Source organism: Aspergillus homomorphus, assembly GCF_003184865.1.
Source record: "Aspergillus homomorphus CBS 101889 unplaced genomic scaffold BO97scaffold_38, whole genome shotgun sequence".
Taxonomy (NCBI): domain Eukaryota; kingdom Fungi; phylum Ascomycota; class Eurotiomycetes; order Eurotiales; family Aspergillaceae; genus Aspergillus; species Aspergillus homomorphus.
In genome coordinates, this window is record NW_020291924.1 from 89,370 (window position 1) to 106,364 (window position 16,995).

A 16,995-nucleotide genomic window follows, 5' to 3' on the forward strand; every position below is an offset into this window, starting at 1 on the left:
AGTAGACGCGACGTTCGAAGAGCAGCCTAAAACTCCACCAACAGTCCAAGCATAAAGACTTGAAGCAAGCCACCCTGGCGTAGAACTTAGTGACCGGACTCAAAATCGGCAGACCCACATTTTCTGCTCTTACCTACATAGCAATCGTGCAAGATGAAAATCACCCAATGGCTTCTTGGCCTCGTCCCGGCCCTCGATCTGGCTCATGGTCTGCAATTCCCGCTCGGTCGGGCAAAGTCGCATAAGGGTGGCTCGGAAGCGAGCTTGATTCAATTTCTCGGGCCTCATCGTGTCGAAGCTGGGTCTGTTCAGAATATCCGACTCGGTTTCTCACAGCGCTTCGCGGGCAAACTCCATGTTGTCTATGGGGATTGCAGTATAAATCTGGCAGTCGAGGCAAGTCAACAGGTAGTGAGCTTCCTCCTGCCGGACTCAGACCATCCCGATCGATTAGTATGGGTCGTGCCCTCAGATGCACAGGATTCGCAGTGTCTGCAAGCCTTTCATGGTTGTACGATAGTCGGCCGATCACCCCCCATCGCGATCGAGAAGGCACCCCATAATCCCCGAGCGGAATCTCAGATCGATGGAGATTCCGTAATCTGGTTTGACGGTGTCGAATACATGCGATCACAAGACTCCTCCAAGGCGGTTGTAAACAGCGTTGCAGCGAAGGACTCCAGTATCGCCATTGTAGGCGCGGGCATCGCCGGACTCATGACCAGTCACTTGCTAAGCTCGATCGGGATTCATAACTGGCATATCCACGAAGCTTCCCAGCGTCTGGGGGGACGAATCCGAACCGCCTACCTCAATGGCACATCGCCAGATGATTATCAATATTTCGACATGGGGCCCATGCGGCTAGCCACCAAGATCAGGTACACAGGCACCGGTGAAGTCTTGCCATTTGAGGACCACCGATTGGTATTCAGTCTTATTGACACCCTCAACCATCTCAACGCAGACCACCACCCGGAGTTGGCGATGACTTTCCTTCCTTTTGACAAGATAACTGATGACTATGGAGGCATGAATTCTCATACGCTCCAAGACCTGGGTGAAGACGAGCAACAGAAGTACACCGAGTACCTAGCGCACAAGATGTATCGCGCACATAAGCAGGCTTTGAGTGCGGGAAGTCCACACTGGTCTGAAGGCGCATACCTGCGTCAGCTTCTGAATCCGCGGGATCCGATGATAAATTATATTGCCGACCGGGAAGACACACCAATCTGGGAGAGTCTATACTGGAACAAGTATTTTGCCGCCTCTGCCTGGCAAAGCCTCGACAAGGGGTTCGAGTCGCTCCCGAGAGCATTCGCACCCCATGTGGCGGACAAGATCACACTGGGCCGGCGTATCAGCGGGCTAAGCTACAACGAGTCGGCAGACAAGGTCTCACTGCTCTGGCGCAACGATCCAAACGACTGGGACCCGGCTGCCGAACAGTACGACTACGCCGTCGTCGCTGCTCCGTTCAGCATGCTGCGTGCGTGGAATCTGCCCGAGTACTCCGAGCTTCTTGACAAGGCAATCCATGATCTCCATTTCACGCAATCATGTAAAGTTGCTCTGCACTATCGCACTCGGTTCTGGGAACGGGGTGACAAAGCTCAATACCGAGGCTGCGCACGCGTGAGCGACTACCCTAGTGTCGGCGACGTATGCTATCCCCCGTATCAGGTAAATAGCTCGGGCCCAGCAGTGGTTATGGCTTCCTTCACGACCGGCAATATGGCCCGGACGATAGCTGCGCTGGGAGAGACGAACGCTGTTGCCCTGGCGCAGCGGGGTATGGTCCACGCTCATGGGAAGGTCGCAAACGAGGAGTTCACTGGTAAGGGATCTAAAATCTGTCACTGCGTGGAAGATTGCTAATACTGACTGATGTAGGGATCTATGAGCATGTATGCTGGGAACACGATGAATTCCAGGGAGGAGCCTGGGCGTCTCCCCTTGGAGATCAACAAGAAAAGTTCTTACCGGCGATTTATCGGACTGAAGCCAAAACTATCTTCATGGGTGAGCATACAGCGTATACACATGCGTGGCTTTCGTCGGCCGTGGATTCGGCCTTTCGCGGCACGGTGCAGCTGTTGCTGGATCTGGGTCTGGTGGAGGAGGCCAGGGAGATTGTGGAGACGTGGAAGGCGAGATGGATTGTTTTATGAGAGTGGTGACCATACCAATTGGAGCTATTTCGATTTAAGTCTAAAGCAATGATTGATGTTTGAGGTTAAATCGATGGAAAGCTGGAGATGAGAGGTAGAAACACCATCGCCGGCTGATTGCGGGATTGTCGAATCGGCAACCCACAGTGAAACTCAGGCTCTTCTCATCGCTAATAGGCGATCTTTGGCACCCAGGGCGAGATATCAAATGTGACATCGAATTTAGAGTAATCACGTACAAAAGAGGGTTGGAAGGCGTTTATTTGACTTGCAGGGGTTGGGAATTGGTTACATGTGAGTTTTAGATCTTGTGGTTCGGCGTTGCATACGACGGGTGGGATATATAATGCAAACCACGGTCAATGTGAAGCAAGTGTAACACTTTTGAGGTTGGGATCAGAGAACTATGCAATGAACAGCTTTCATACAGAGAGACATGCTGAAACTCTTCTTCTGCAAACAAGAAAAAGAAAACAAGGGTGGTTCCACATTTGTGCGGCCAACGATGGTAAAAAAGAATTAGTTGGTAAAAAGGAAAAAAATAATGGGGCAAGCCGGGCTTGAACCGGCCACCTCCAGATCTTCAGTCTGACGCGCTCCCAGATGCGCCATTGCCCCTTTCTTGTTTACGTCACAGAGCTGATGTTATATGACCCAAATGTTATGTACCTCAGATTCTGCTCAGTCCGCACCAGAAATATCCCTAGCCAATGGTGGCGATTCCTCCGCCTTAGTCTCTTCCTCCGCTCCAGGCTCCTGCAGACAGACTCTTATCTACCACCTCCAGGGATGTATGTATGTATGTATGTATGTATGTATGTATGTATGTAGGCAAGGCACCACCAGCCTATGAACCATCTCTCATTTTCACCTTTAATCGCCAGATCGGATATCATCACCCATTTGGGCCTTGAGAATGCTCTCTAAGATCCATCTCCCGTCTCCAAAACCCCACATTCAGCCTTGGCATAACCTTCTGCTCCCCAATGCTCCAAATCTGGTTCCGCGCCTTACCGGACCTGCGAGTCTGCGTCTTACGGAAAAATCGACTTATGGAACGCGGCCGCCACTTCAAGCTCAGCAGCTTACCCAATGTCAGTTTCTGATACTAGATAAGAACATTGACCCCCTTATCTCATTGAAGTGATAAACATCCGATTGGACGCATGGGTCCATTGCCAACTGTGTGCATACGAGAAGACGTCTTGGAGTTTTAGGTACAAAAGACACCTGGGGCTCTCCCCACAATTGCGACCTGCACCTACACCAACCCATATCTTTAGATTAGACCACATCATCATGGCCTCTACAACACCCCAGGCTACAGCGATGTCCAAAAGGGCGCAGAATGCGATCGATGCCGCCGGCAAGAACAGCGTCATGTGGGACGTAATGAGAGACGTCTGGTGCGAGACGACCAACCCAGGCGGGTACGTGAACGTCGGTGTCGCGGAGAACTCGCTGATGCACGACACTCTGCTGGAATACCTCAATCGCAAACTCGAGCTGCCGGCCAAATACCTCACCTACAACGACGGCGGCAGCGGCTCCGCCCGACTCCGCAACGCCATGTCCGCCTTCATCAACCGGCACTTCCACCCTGCTGTCCCCGTAGAGGCCGATCACCTGGTCGTCACGAACGGAGTTTCGCCGGCCATCGAACATGTCGCCTGGGCGTTCACGGACCCAGGAGAGGGGATCCTCCTCGGCCGGCCATTCTACGGGACATTCGTCCCCGATCTCTCGCTCCGCTTCGGCGCCTCGGTGGTGCAAGTCGCTTTCGACGACTGCGACCCATTCAGTCTCGACGCCGTCGACAAGTACGAGCAGGCCATGCTCAAATTCCACGTCGAAACGGGCCGAAAAGTTAAGGCGCTGATGCTCTGCCACCCGCACAACCCACTCGGACGGTGCTACCCGCGCCACGTACTGGTGGCGCTGATGAAGCTGTGCCAGAAGTACCAGATGCACTTTATCAGCGACGAGATCTACGCCCTGTCCGTGTGGAAGAACACCGTCGACCAGACGGCGTCGCCTGTGGCCTTTGAATCCGCTCTCTCCGTCGACCTCGCCGGTATTATCGATTCGAACCTCGTTCACGTGCTTTGGGGCATGAGTAAAGACTTTGGCGCCAACGGGCTCCGACTGGGTGTGATCATCTCCCAGTTCAACCGGGATATGCACGTGGCAATGGGTGGCGTGTCCCTGTACTCGTACACTTCCGGAACGGCCGACCATCTGGCGTCGCTGATGTTCGAGGACGCCGAGTTTACGGACAAGTACATCGCTGAAAACCAAGAGAAGCTGTCCACGACGTATACGTATGCTGCCCGACGTTTGAAGGAATTGGGAATTGAGTATGCACCCGGCTGCAATGCCGCTTTCTTCCTGTGGGTGAACCTGGGGAAGCGCTTTGTCGAACTACATCCGGAAGAGAAGGGCAGCGAGGTAGGGGATAAGGTCATGCAGCGATTGCTGCAGAAGAAGGTGTTTCTCGCCAGTGGGGCGTTGTTCGGGTCCGAGAGAGACGGCTGGTTCAGGGTTGTCTTTACGCATCCAGTGGAGTTCTTGGAGACGGCTTTTGGGAGGATTGTTGCTGCTTTGGAGTAGCGTATACTAGAGTTACAACAAATTATATTTGCTATAGATTAATCTTATTAGAAGAAGGCCAATGAAGGCATACAACGCGCATGTTTCCAGCAATTATCTTCTTCACCATTTTTCAAGCAGGCCGACCAAGCAAAGCAGCCAATGAGATAGGCAAGCCTGCGAGGACTCTTCCTAAACACCTCTTGTCCAGCATGCGAGGCAGCGAGGCGAGCCTACGACGTTCTCACCAGGCACCTCTTACCAAGCACTGTGACTATTCATCCAAGCAATCAGTGGCGTAATTCAGACCCACGGCCTGAATCTGCGTAGCTAGGCGGTTTCCAGACGACTCAGGAACATGACCTAGCATGAGGCAAGGCTCCGCACCTACGCGCGCTGCAATAATACACTCCCTACAAATTTCTTCCATACTCTCAGGCATCGAGCATGATGCCCTTGGCAGTTGATTATTTCCCTCAAGAACGGATAGTCTCATTCTGGTAACTTCATACAGCATAACTCGTTTCAATCAAGCAAGATTCATCGATACATTAACCAAAGCGCGGCTCCTGCTGGGCTCCCTCAACAGCAGCCAGGTACGAGGGCCGATCCTTGACATAGAACTCGACATCCACCTTTCCGCCCATGCTGGCGTCGCCGTTGTCCAGAGTTCCCGCCTTAATTATGAGCTTGTCGGCCATGACCTCGAGGTCGGTGTAGAGACTGGATCCGCAAGTCGGACAGAAGAAGTGCTTGTTGATTTTGCCGGTGGCGCCGATCGCGTCGTAGGAGGAGGGGGTTCCTGATGGCTGAGTTAGTATTATGGCTCAATGGGGCTGATTGGGCTCTTCACCTTTGGTGATCTTGAAGCTGTTGCGGGGAACGACAGCGTTGGAGGTGAAGGCGCTACCGGTCCACTGCGAACATCCATTAGCCTCGTTAAAGTTTGATCTGGAGTGAACAAATATACCTTCTGACAATCGGTGCAGTGGCAGAGCGCTTTCAGATACTCATCCGCTGCGGGAAGTTAGCTTTCGCATTACTTGGGTCCAGGAACAACAAGTAAACTTACTCTCAGCGGTGTAGGTGATATTGCCACAGAGGCAGCTTCCGGAGAGAGTCATGATGTCGAGAGCTGATGCGATGAGATGAGAAAAGAAGAGCACTTGTTGTGATGAGAGGGGAGAAGAGGGGTCGAGCTGCAGCTCCAGCGGCCAGCTTTTATGACGCTGTTCCCCCGCCTTTAGCAGACACCGAGATGCCGAACTGCCCCTCAGCAATCGCCGGTGTGACCGCTCAATTGGGTTAATCAACGATAATGCTCGTTAATGTGCCATTGAGTAAGCAGCGCTGCGCTGGTAACACCTGCTTTTCCCAACCACTCCTAACCACATCGATGAAGCAACCTCCATTGTCAACCATAGTGAAACGGACCTTGGAATTGTACACGGTCTGGACGGGGGTCGGATTGACCTTTCATTTCGGTATTCAGTGTAAGTTAGGTCGAGCAGAGAACGGTTCCATCTCACTCTCAATATATTTCTTCCGGAATATGGAGAAGGAAGGGTCAAATCTGGGCTCTTGCGCAGACAATCCAACGTAGAGCCTGATGGTAGGCACATACCCCATCAGTCGCAGCCTTACGGTAGCGCGAAGACAATTCTGTAGCTTGTCCAGGAAAGGAGACGACAGTGCGAGATGATGCTTCGTCATCCAGACTTGAGCCTAATTGCGAATTGGTTGCGACGACGTACATACTAGGTATGGTGGCCTTCGGAGCTGAGGACTCTGATTTCTTCTGAACTGCGTCCTGAATTGTTAAAGCTCTGTATTCTAATTGGCTGCATTCCTATATGCTGATTCAAAGTTAGCCTGACAAGGTCTTGGCGGTGTGACGTCATGTGACTGGCCTGTTTCGCCTATGCTTACCGCGTCAGCCCGTAGGGGCGCTGGGGAGGACCACCAGCTACGCAGATTCACACCGTAGGATTGTCCAGAGGGCTCAGGTGCTTCGTGAGTGCCCTCGTAGGCTTGCTTGCCTCGGTGGCTGCCTCGCTCTCTTGGTAGGGTGCTTGTTAGGGCCGGTGCTTGGTAGGGTGCCTGGTTAGGTGCTTGGGAAGATAACCTGTTTCAAGCACGCGCGTTGCACGCATATGTTACTTTTGTCTTGGATCTTTTTGAGGAGTAAACTGGAGGGAAACATACTCTCGTAAAAGAATACAGAGCTAATGGCAGCTTTCTACTTTATATCCCATCTGCTTTTAACTCCCAAGGTCCTTCCTTCCCCTCTCAAACGATATGATGCCTGAGGCATCCAAAGCAGCTGTATTCGATGCCTCAGGATCTACTCCGGACTCCGAATCCCGGGCTCCGAAGAATAACCGAATGAGGGCCAATTGACGGGTTGCGATAAGTTCGACAAGTAAACACTCATGAGTGCCAGAACATGCCACGCACACAAAGGGACCATACAGGATGACAATCCCTTTTTGATTATGATATGCAGCTTCAGAGCATGTCACATGAAGATAGACATGCTTTTGACCCCGGCTGACACTATCGAGCCTATTTAATCCTCCCTTCTCCGGAGAACCACGCCAACGAGATACTCTCATCTGCTACCACCGTGGTCACCCACAGCATCCACCGCATCACCATGACAGAAACAAGCAGAAGCTCCCGACGGCGCAACGGAAAACCTGCCCCGTGTGAGCCCTTTAGGAAGGACAAGGTGCGTTGCGACCACCGAGTTTCCGTGTGTACGCGTTGTCTCAGACGGGATTCGGCAACCCAATGCTTCTACCATCCAGCTCCGTTGACGCGCAAAGCGGAGAGGAAAGACCTGGGAACGACTTTATCGTGTCATGACAATATAAAAGTGTTGGTCATACTATCAATATCTGTTATGAGTTGTGGTCGCTGACAGCAACCAAGGCTAAACACGAGAACACCAGCGCGGCTATCAACACGGCTAGAAGACCGAGTCAAGAACTATCGCCGTTAGAACTATCGGACTGCAACCCTGGACTTGATACACCACTACCTGCAGGTTATTTGGGACCAACAAGTTGTCTCGATGCGTTTTCGGAGGCGCGCGAAGTCGACAAGCAGCCACCCACGCTCACCAAAACCGAGGCTGTGACCCCCTACTGGGTACCCAAAGTGGCCGAGATCCTCCGCTGGTTGCAAGATCTAGCAGTCGTCGAGCAGCTCGTGCATGAGTACTACCGAATCAGCCAGTCAGCCGCCATCCCGGCGCCGTTCATCCTGCATGCATTGGCCTCGTTGTCAGTGGATACCCTGCTAACAGCCCTTCTTCAGAATACTGGTCAGCGCCTGGTTATCCCTCGAACAACTGAGGGTGGCCAGTTTCTAGGGCTATTCACAGGTGCACAGCTTCGACTTGATATTGGCGTCATAGCTGCCATCGCCGGAAAGGCCAGCTGTTTCGCACTTACTCATGGGCAAGCTGTCGAGTTGTTTCGGCCCCGAGTACCGAGCTTGTTTCCCCCGACGCATGACAGGTATTTGTGACACTGTTCTGCAAGTGTGCCGAATACTCACACCTGCAACTCATCACGCAGACACTCGACACGAACGGATGAAACCCGCAAGACTCGCCGATCTTCCAACGAGCATCCTGGCTCCGTTTGCGCTTTGAGCTCGGCACCATCCGCGTGAAGATCTTGGAGCTGTCCCTCCGCCCACCTGGGCCCGACACCGCCGCTAGACCCCCAAGAATAACTCTGGATCACACAGCATGGCAGTAACAGAAACAGAGATATCTCCCTTCGCTCAGAGCAGACCTGGGAATCCCTGCCACCACCCCTCCGCTTCTCACCATGCTCAGTCCGCGAGCTCCCCTCCCGTGACCGCCCGCCTCATGCTAACGGTCGTCTACCTGGCGCACCTGTACGACGCGTTCCTCGTGCATAAACTGCTCCTACGAGAAGATGCGCAAGCACACGGACCACTGCAATATATGTTCTTTGACTATATGAAGTATATATCTAGCCTCGCATCTTTTCCTCTTGCGTGTATATGTCCAACAGCTTCTAGTATCTACCCACCCCTCTACCGAAGATGATCTATGCATCCCCTATCCGCGGAATACCATCTACTTCGCCGACCTAGCAAAAATCTTCTCCGACGCGTGCAACGCACCCGCCACCGTGAAACTGGTGAACGGCGACAAAGCATATTGACTCTATCGCTCAGAGGCAACAAGTTAGAAGGAACCATTACAACAAGTGAGAGGACCATACCGTCAACGCTTTAACGACCGTGAGCTTCTCCTCCTCAGACACATTCGCCAGCTCCGCCAGCCCGGAGATGACCAGGGACGGCGGGCCGGTGGGCATCAGCATCATGCTGAACCACAGGATGGGGTCATCGCCCAGCAAGCTTGTCTTATCGGCGAGCACGTACACGAGCGAGATGCTAATCCTACACAGACAGTCAGCCACCACTTTCTTTTCACCCACGAAAACCGAAATACATACGCAGGCCACAGCACAAACCGCACGAGGAAGACAAACACGACGGCGCGCCATGGGACGTGACCGCTCTTCCCGCTGCGCTGGATCTCCTGGAAGCTGACGCCGAGCTTACTACCGACGATGAACAGCTGCAGGGTGGTGAACAGCTTGCCGATGTTCTTGATGCTCAGCACCAGCCAGGCGTTGAAGATGCCGCCGTCCTCGCTCTTGTTGAAGAACGCCCGGTGCAGCGGCGGCGTCAGGCCCAGCAGCCCGCCTAGAAACAGCCCGAGCAGCATGTTCCACACAACCGGCGTGTCGAACGACAACGCCTCCTCCTTAACCTTGTCCGGCAGCAGACGGAGCACCGGCGCACAGGCAGCGCGCGACCGCGACCGCAGCCGCCCGCCCGCCCGATGCACGGACGCCGGGAGGAGCAGCGGGCTGTGCTCGTCCGCTTCGTTCTCCCCCTCGTTGGCACGGTCAGCCTCGGCTCCCGACTCGTTGTCGGCGTCTTCACCTGCGCTGTCCGCCTGCTGGAGCAGCTTCGGGCCGACGATGTAGGTGAGCAGGTTGCTGACGACGGCGCAGATGAGCAGGTAGCTCTGGGAGCGGTCGACAGCGTCGGAGACCTCGTCGCCGTCCTTGAGCAGACGCTTGAGGCTGCCCGTGCTCTCGAGCGACTGGATCAGCAGCAAGGGTAGGGCGGTGGTGTTGTTGAACGCGCACGCGGCCGTGACCCAGGCAGGGAGGCGGAGGACACGCTCGCCGATTTTCCCGATGACCAGCGACACGAACACCACGATCGTGCTCCAGACTGCTTTCCGCTCAGTACCCTCCGTCTTACTCACTGGAGAACCGGTGCCGGGACAAACTTACCCAGAATAGGAATATAATTCAAGATGCTGGACGCATGCAAGTTCGAACCAAGATTGACGACCATCAGGGCCGGGAAGAACAGCTTAATGCCCAGGGCGGACACGTCCTTGATGGACGCGGCGCTGACCAGGCCGGCGTAGCGCGCGACGACGCCGTACGAGAGCGTTAGCAGCACGGATACGCATGCTTGGAAGGCGCCCAGGAAGGAGGTCCCCAGGTCTTGGAAGGACATTAGCGCGGAAAATCGGGGATGGCAGTCTGGAGTAGATGCGATTGGGATTGACTTTGTTCTGGAGGATGTGGCTTTGATAGAGGTGGAAGTGATACAGCTGAGCTTGGAATTCCGGGGGAGGGAGACGGCCCCGTGAGGGTGGAGGGAATGGTCTATGACGTAGGGGTTACGAGGGGTAAAATGGGATCCACCCGCGGTTCTCACAAGCTTTGTCCCGGGGGATATCGGCCTGTAACCTCTGATATGGGATAAGCTTTGACACGTGGACTTTGTTGTAGATGCAATTCTCGAGATAAGAGAAAAAAAACAAGCATCAGGAGAGTGAAAAAGAGATAGCTGAGCTAAGTAGATAGCCAGACCAAAGAGATCAAACTCGTCCTAGGAGAGGATCGAACTCTCAACCTCACGATTAACAGTCGTACGCGCTAACCAATTGCGCCACCAAGACGATTTGTTGTTAGTCTTCTACTTTAGGTACATGATGTCCCTATCTCTACACTCATGATAGTTATGCGAAAGATCTCAGACGGGATAGAACCGAGGACTGCCAACATGGAACCTTGGTGAGAACACAGATCAGCTGGCGATATCTCCATACGCCTCCTTATTTTGGCCCAGTATACCTATCCGAGTACAATCCCGACGCTGGAACGAGGTTACTCTTTATTTCGAGGATATCATATACAGCAACTGGTCTTAACTATCATCAGAACATCCTCACTTGTGGAGCATGGAATCTGATATCCCTCCTCAACCATGTAAATTATCTCTTGAAGCCTTGGCCAGGGAGCCGTGGTGATCTAACTTGGATGCCTCTTTTGCACAAGAATGACAACTTCAAGGTCAGATCCAGGATCGCGACATTGACGACACCGAGCTTTGCGATACCATCTGGCTGTGGATTATCATCAGTCAAGCTATATCTGTCCAACAGACCGAACGGAAAAAAGTGATACAGATGTGGGGGGTGTGGTAATGAGAAATGCGCGGATAAGAGATGGATTCACCCGGAGTTTAGGCTTCTGATTCCCCAAGATACAATGGATGGGGTCGTAGACTGGATAACACAGCTCACATACAGTAAGAATCAATAAAGTAGAGACAATCAAGCAAAGATAATGACATGGCTGATCTTACAAAGATGAGGCTGTAATCGCGATTTGATTTCTGACCCTGTTCCAAAGGATTGGAGCCGCTCACCTTGTGCTAGGTCTGAGGCTAATCAATAGAAGAAAAGAGCTCTCCCTATCCACTACTTCCCTTTTCACGGAGCTTACTCGGGTATCTCGCTTGCGTCTTATAGTATGCTCTGGCAATATCTGGACGGAGACGAGATGAACGGTGTCTTACTTTATTGCTATTTTATCGTGAAGATGAGAGGGTAGTAGAGACAATCCCCAACGATTTTTATGGTGTGTTCCTGCTGTTTAGGTCCGGACAGTTTGCAATTTGCAGAGTTGAAATTGAGAAAGTCTTAGACCCAGAGTACCATGCACGGCGAGAAGCAAGAAAGCTATTGTGAATGCACAGCGACCATATGGACCACTGTTTTCATCGGTTCAACCGAGATGTAGCGAAGCTACCTCCAGCACAACACCATTCACACAGCGTAATGGGCCTAAACATTTCGAATATTCCCCCAAAAAGGATTCAAAAGGAGGGGTGTCGGTTTTCCACCTGTAAGTCCTCACAGCAAGTGAATGATCTAAGGAAAATGCCATTTTTGCAAGCACAAACCGGAAAAGCGTGTCCAGCGCTTTCGCCCCTCCCCGCGCAAACGGAATACAATGAACAAGTGATGAGCCTCAACCTTCTGCAGTCCAACCTTTCTTCAGACCTCAACACTCGACAAGAGCCCACGTTCCTTTATCAAGATCGTTCACTCGCGTCCAGCGTAATATCTACAAAGTGAACCAACAAAGAACGTCGCGCAGCGCAAACCACACACAAGGCAACACGACGAAGAAGCCGGCTATCTTCACTACGGCCATGCGCATCAAAGAGAATGCGACTTACGGATTCTCTTTCAGATACAGCAGCCAGTGACTATAAGAGCAGGATCTGATCGGACTTACTCTCCACCCCAACTATCCCGACAGCATCGGCGTCTCTCATCTCGAACATCGCGATCAACTCGAACACACGATTTGAACCGCCAAGATGGTTTTCGAGGAAGACCGCAAGCTGCTGCAGACCCTCGAAGGTGAGGCGTACGATGAGCTTCTGAACGAGCTCCGCGAGCTGGACGCATGGTACAAGAAGCTTCGAGACACGGTGGTCAGGAACATGACGCCTGACACGGAGCTGACCCGCATCTGCACGGTGCCGGGCGACCAGCTGAGCGCGAAGAAGCGCATCCTCGACGCCAGGGTGCTGTACAGCGTGGTGCCGCGGCGGTTCCGGGGCCGCGCCGTCGAGGAACACATCGCGCAGGAGGTCGTCTACGAGTCCACCGGGCGTGCCATCGTCAACTGGGTACGGAATGTCCCCGGGCTCTGGGGCCTTGAGGAGGACTTTCTGCCGGATGGGCGTCGGTGCTGGCTCGGCAAGTGGTTCGCCGTCGGTATGCCGGACCCCGAAAAGTTCCCGCTGTTCTTGCTTGAGGCGGACTGGTTTCAGATCCAAGGTGAGTCTTCTGAGCCTTATGATGGGGGCGAAGACGTGGAGTTGTCGGGAGGAGAAGATGAACTCGACGATGAGCTCGAAGATGAAGACGAAGATGAAGACGAAGATGAAGATGAAGATGAAGATGAAGATGAAGATGAAGAACCAGATGCTGACTCCGACCAGACTATAAGCGACCGCAGTCCCAGTCCTGTCTACCTCTATACTGACGACAAGGTAGCAGACCCGGACTATCGCCCTAAGCCGAGCTCGAGGGCCCGCAACCTGGAAGGTGGTCCCGGTAGCGCGCCGATCATGACGATTCGTACGAGATCTCGCTCCATATCAGAGAAGAAGGAGGAGGAGAATTGATGATTGCGTCCACGCGGACGAGGCCTATCGCGACGGCTCCAGAAGAATAGTGTTTGGACTTGTCTGTGCGCTCAAGTGCTCTCTAGGTCTCGTACCAGGTGGTCTTATGTTTCCATTAATCTAAATGCTATTTAGCAAACACATTTCTTTCGACCAGCTTACATACCATATAATAGATCTATCTTTCTCTCTTGATTTGCAATAGGCGTGGCGTTTCTGCTTCCACCCCAACCTTACTGTAACTTCTACATCCATGGCCGGGAGGACTGCGTCATCGAGCACGTCCTCTGTCGGAACCTCGACTGTCCGGGCTGTGCCACAGCTATACAGGCAGCCTCTCATTGGACCCGATCTTGTGAAGTCATGTATCGTAGCAGACCTCGTACAATCTAGTTGTAGAATCACCGGGGCATACAAACAAGGGACCGTGGAGAAGGGTTAGCAGCTGAGCCATCCCTTCCACCATCGATGATCTGGCGACTCAAAATAGGTAAAAGATCATTCAAGCTCAAGTTGTGTTCACGTCCACAATTCACGCTGGCGACTTGTATTGTCAATGGGCAGGTGGGCTGGGCATTAGCACGGCTTGCAGGGATCATCGGAATGCTGGCTGCGCCCCAAGGCATTGAATAATCTATAGGCCACGGGCCTGAATCACCCTCTCACAGCAGCCAAGAGTCCATGATTAGCGTAAGCGACATCCTGGGACTTGAAACAAGTCGACATTCTTGTTGACTTCCGCCCCCACGACATTGTGTGACCTACAGTCTGTCCATCACTACTTGGGGCAAACTTAATTGGTGGTCCGAGCGATGTCCCTATCAGACCGATTAGTGATCAACCAGCAAACCCCGTACCTGTCACATTTAATCTATTTCGATCGCGCAACTGCAGGCTAGGCCCATTGTTAATGGCGAAGACTGTTATCAGCTCCGGCACAACTTGCTCACATGGCACGCCGAGAAACACAGAGCAGTTCAACCAGCTTGGCAATGGTGCTTGACTCATCTTGAGTGGGCGTCACCGTGCCACCGGGATATACGTCTAAGTTCATGACCTGCCACAGAGCTTGAGTAGGATTGAACGAGATGCATCAGCGGTCGCAGCCGTGATGAGTGCTAGACCAGCAGCGGTCTGAACACCCATGTAGACCTTCTACACTAGCTTGCTGAGGCAGGAGTCGAACCCTGTTGCCATGAGGTCCTCGCTGAGATGCACGTGGAAAGTGCAGACTGCAGACGAACCTTGGATGGGGCAACAGGGACGCCGGAAAATCGCACGACCACGACAGGCCCAGGCGTGCAGTCAAGGAGAATTAGCGGGAGATGAGGGGACAATTGGAGGAAAACGTCCGACATGGTGGAGACTCAGTTTTGGCCCCCAAAGATTGACAGAGCCAATGCGCACGAGGAATTGCACTGAAGCGACACGCACCGTCTGCCTCTAAAACAGGTCTAAAAGACCCTAAGATGCCGGCAAGTTCATCCTTACCGGTTATAGGCATCCTTCCCGCTCATCCCGCCCTCTGAGCTGCCAATCTCCACTCTGCTCTTTGCTGGGCGAATCCACTTGACCAGGGTCTCCCCTGATGCTTCTCAACACCTAATTGATCCAGCCGAAAGTCCACCGTGCAGGTCCGTTATCTAGACATTCTGCTCGACTCCACTCCTTTCTGCCCGCTGACCACCTTCGGCCATGGTCGCATTCTTCAGGCCTCCTGTCAGCATGCCATGTGCAAGGGCGGAAGGGATAGTCTCATCATTCAGCCGACAGCCTGTTCGAAACTCTTTCGTGTAACAACCAGCACGGCCGATCAGACAGAAATGTCCAGGATAGAGACTAGCCCCAGTGTGCGGCCTGCCGGAACAAGATATGGCGCCAGACCGACGCAGTGCGTTCATCATCAATTTCACCCTCCTCCCGCGCTTGTCTGTTTCGGGCGATTCTTCATGCATGAGGGCCAAGCCGAGCTGAGTCCGTCGCGACTTAGTCTCTGTTCCATGTGAGAAGGTGTTCATCGCGGCAGGGGGAGAGAAATTCTGATTTATACCACTGTCTGTCCAGGGGGCAGTGGTGACGGGCACATGTGTCAATTCTGTTCATCGCCTCTTGCTTTGATCTTATCGCAGACCTTTTTTTCTTTTTCGACCAGACCTGGCTGATGCACAATGGCCGCCAACAGTACGGAGACAGTGGGCTGGTATGATGCTCCTAATGTTCGAGGCTCGATTGACATCCTATGGGGCTGCGTCTTGGTCCTCTCCACCGCCCTGTGGACGGTTCTGCACCTGAACATCCCTGGCCCGAATGACAGCTTGCTGGTGGTCATCATGCGCAAGGTCCGCTGGGGCATTTTTGCCATCTTGGCCCCAGACTTGCTGGTGTACTTTTCAGCCATGCAGTGGGAGGCTGCCACACAAGCCGTCGACCAGATGCATCGGCTCGGGTACAAGCACTGGACACTGAAGCACGCCTTCTATGCCAACAGTGGAGGCTTCGTACTGCGCTCGATCGATTATCGCCCCTTTCCGATCACTTCGCCTGCCCTTCAGTATCTCGTCGAAGCAGGCTATATCGAATGTCCGACCATCACCGAGGAGGAGATTTGGGACAAGAGCAAGGCGGATACCTTCGCGAAATGTGTGGCCTTGGTGCAAACCGCGTGGTTGGCGGTGCAATCGATCGCACGGGCGATTCAGGGGCTAGCCGTCTGCCCGCTCGAGCTCTTCTCCCTCGGGTTTGTGCTGTCAACCATGATGAGTTACTATTTCTGGATGCACAAGCCACAGAATGTGAATGTGCCCACGTACATCGATCTGAAGTACGGCAGTGTCAAGGCCATCTTGAACCAAGACGGCAACACCCCTGTGGACGATTTCCAGGATACCCCCTTTGATTTTGCGGAAAAGCCGATGCAGCGGTGGCACCGTCGACCCACGCTGGAGAAATTCGGACTGGAGGAGGGTCCGCTGCAGCGGATGCCGGACGACAAGATCACGGTGATCAATCTGAGCCGCCAAACGTGGATCCTGGTGACCGTGCAAGCGATGGTCCACCCTGCAATCCACCTCCTGGGATGGAACCACCTCTTCCCGACGCCGACAGAGCGGCTGTTGTGGCGCATCGGTGCCTTGGTCTTGGCCTCGGGGCTTCCGCTCGCTACCACGGTGCGGATCACCCTGATGGCGCTGGGGTTCAAGGGTCACCGATCGCTGGCCTATATCTGGATTCAGCCCACGGAACGACCGGCGGGATGGCGACCCTGGGTGCTGGATATTATCTCCACCTTGATCAGTGGATGCTTGGTCCCGGCGCGACTGTATATCATCATCGAGGCGTTCATCTGTCTACGACGACTACCTGTCAGCTCATTTCAAACAGTGGAGTGGACTGCCTTTATACCTCACGTATAGTGCGTACGCTGACAGCGTTGCCTGCCGGATACTTTGTGGCTAGTGAAAAGGTGAGTGACGTGCCCGTATGCCTTAACGATTCTGGATAAAGCTAATAGATGATCGTCAGCTTATCCAAAACCAACAACATTCGAATCAACTCAGGCGGGAGACCGATTGAAGAACGAAGGTCGCCTTTGGCCCAGTCATAATGAAAACGATCGCTCTGAAGACTTTTCGCAACACGGTTCTCACTCATCATCCATGATACCCCG

At 53.3% G+C, this 16,995-nt stretch overlaps 7 protein-coding genes and 2 non-coding genes across 9 annotated transcripts; 5 read left to right on the top strand and 4 right to left on the bottom strand.

Annotated features, from left to right (window-relative positions):
- Positions 1–153: 153 nt before the first annotated feature.
- BO97DRAFT_472440 (flavin monoamine oxidase family protein) lies at positions 154–2,174 on the top strand (the record flags this gene model as incomplete). Its single annotated transcript, XM_025700135.1, has 2 exons — positions 154–1,840; positions 1,897–2,174. The coding sequence occupies 2 exons, from the start codon at positions 154–156 to the stop codon at positions 2,172–2,174; spliced, it is 1,965 nt and encodes a 654-aa protein (XP_025548536.1).
- A 545-nt stretch (positions 2,175–2,719) lies between these two features.
- BO97DRAFT_t223 lies at positions 2,720–2,792 on the bottom strand. The gene has a single exon. It is a non-coding gene; the product is annotated as a tRNA-Phe (tRNA).
- Positions 2,793–3,217: 425 nt separating this feature from the next.
- Positions 3,218–4,803, top strand: BO97DRAFT_407734 (putative aminotransferase). Its single transcript, XM_025695694.1, has one exon. The coding sequence runs from the start codon at positions 3,474–3,476 to the stop codon at positions 4,782–4,784; it is 1,311 nt and encodes a 436-aa protein (XP_025548537.1). The 5' UTR covers positions 3,218–3,473; the 3' UTR covers positions 4,785–4,803.
- Positions 4,804–5,218: 415 nt separating this feature from the next.
- BO97DRAFT_374811 (GFA family protein) lies at positions 5,219–5,887 on the bottom strand (the record flags this gene model as incomplete). The annotated part of the gene is made up of 4 exons (XM_025692958.1): positions 5,219–5,565; positions 5,617–5,680; positions 5,734–5,780; positions 5,824–5,887. 4 exons carry the CDS (start codon positions 5,885–5,887, stop codon positions 5,315–5,317), a joined length of 426 nt encoding a protein of 141 aa, XP_025548538.1. The 3' UTR covers positions 5,219–5,314.
- A 1,532-nt stretch (positions 5,888–7,419) lies between these two features.
- BO97DRAFT_445489 (uncharacterized protein) lies at positions 7,420–8,444 on the top strand (the record flags this gene model as incomplete). The annotated part of the gene is made up of 3 exons (XM_025698553.1): positions 7,420–7,494; positions 7,698–8,287; positions 8,348–8,444. 3 exons carry the CDS (start codon positions 7,420–7,422, stop codon positions 8,442–8,444), a joined length of 762 nt encoding a protein of 253 aa, XP_025548539.1.
- A 405-nt stretch (positions 8,445–8,849) lies between these two features.
- On the bottom strand, positions 8,850–10,451 carry BO97DRAFT_407736 (Auxin Efflux Carrier superfamily). Its single transcript, XM_025695695.1, has 4 exons — positions 10,121–10,451; positions 9,266–10,058; positions 9,029–9,209; positions 8,850–8,970 (listed from the first exon to the last, which is right to left on the bottom strand). Exons 1-4 carry the CDS (start codon positions 10,350–10,352, stop codon positions 8,881–8,883), a joined length of 1,296 nt encoding a protein of 431 aa, XP_025548540.1. The 5' UTR covers positions 10,353–10,451; the 3' UTR covers positions 8,850–8,880.
- Positions 10,452–10,726: 275 nt separating this feature from the next.
- BO97DRAFT_t222 lies at positions 10,727–10,800 on the bottom strand. The gene has a single exon. It is a non-coding gene; the product is annotated as a tRNA-Asn (tRNA).
- A 1,712-nt stretch (positions 10,801–12,512) lies between these two features.
- Positions 12,513–13,328, top strand: BO97DRAFT_416880 (uncharacterized protein; the record flags this gene model as incomplete). The annotated part of the gene is made up of 1 exon (XM_025696443.1): positions 12,513–13,328. The coding sequence occupies one exon, from the start codon at positions 12,513–12,515 to the stop codon at positions 13,326–13,328; it is 816 nt and encodes a 271-aa protein (XP_025548541.1).
- Positions 13,329–15,496: 2,168 nt separating this feature from the next.
- On the top strand, positions 15,497–16,741 carry BO97DRAFT_427445 (uncharacterized protein; the record flags this gene model as incomplete). The annotated part of the gene is made up of 1 exon (XM_025697201.1): positions 15,497–16,741. One exon carries the CDS (start codon positions 15,497–15,499, stop codon positions 16,739–16,741), a length of 1,245 nt encoding a protein of 414 aa, XP_025548542.1.
- Between the last annotated feature and the right edge of the window lie 254 nt (positions 16,742–16,995).

Coding starts and splice junctions, on each gene's coding strand:
- BO97DRAFT_407734 (XM_025695694.1), top strand. CDS start 3,474: ATGGCCTCTACAACACCCCAGGCTACAGCGATGTCCAAAAGGGCGCAG.
- BO97DRAFT_407736 (XM_025695695.1), bottom strand. CDS start 10,352: ATGTCCTTCCAAGACCTGGGGACCTCCTTCCTGGGCGCCTTCCAAGCA. Junction 10,059..10,120: donor GAATTATATTCCTATTCTGG/GTAAGTTTGTCC, acceptor AGCGGAAAGCAG/TCTGGAGCACGATCGTGGTG. Junction 9,210..9,265: donor CGGTTTGTGCTGTGGCCTGC/GTATGTATTTCG, acceptor CTGTCTGTGTAG/GATTAGCATCTCGCTCGTGT.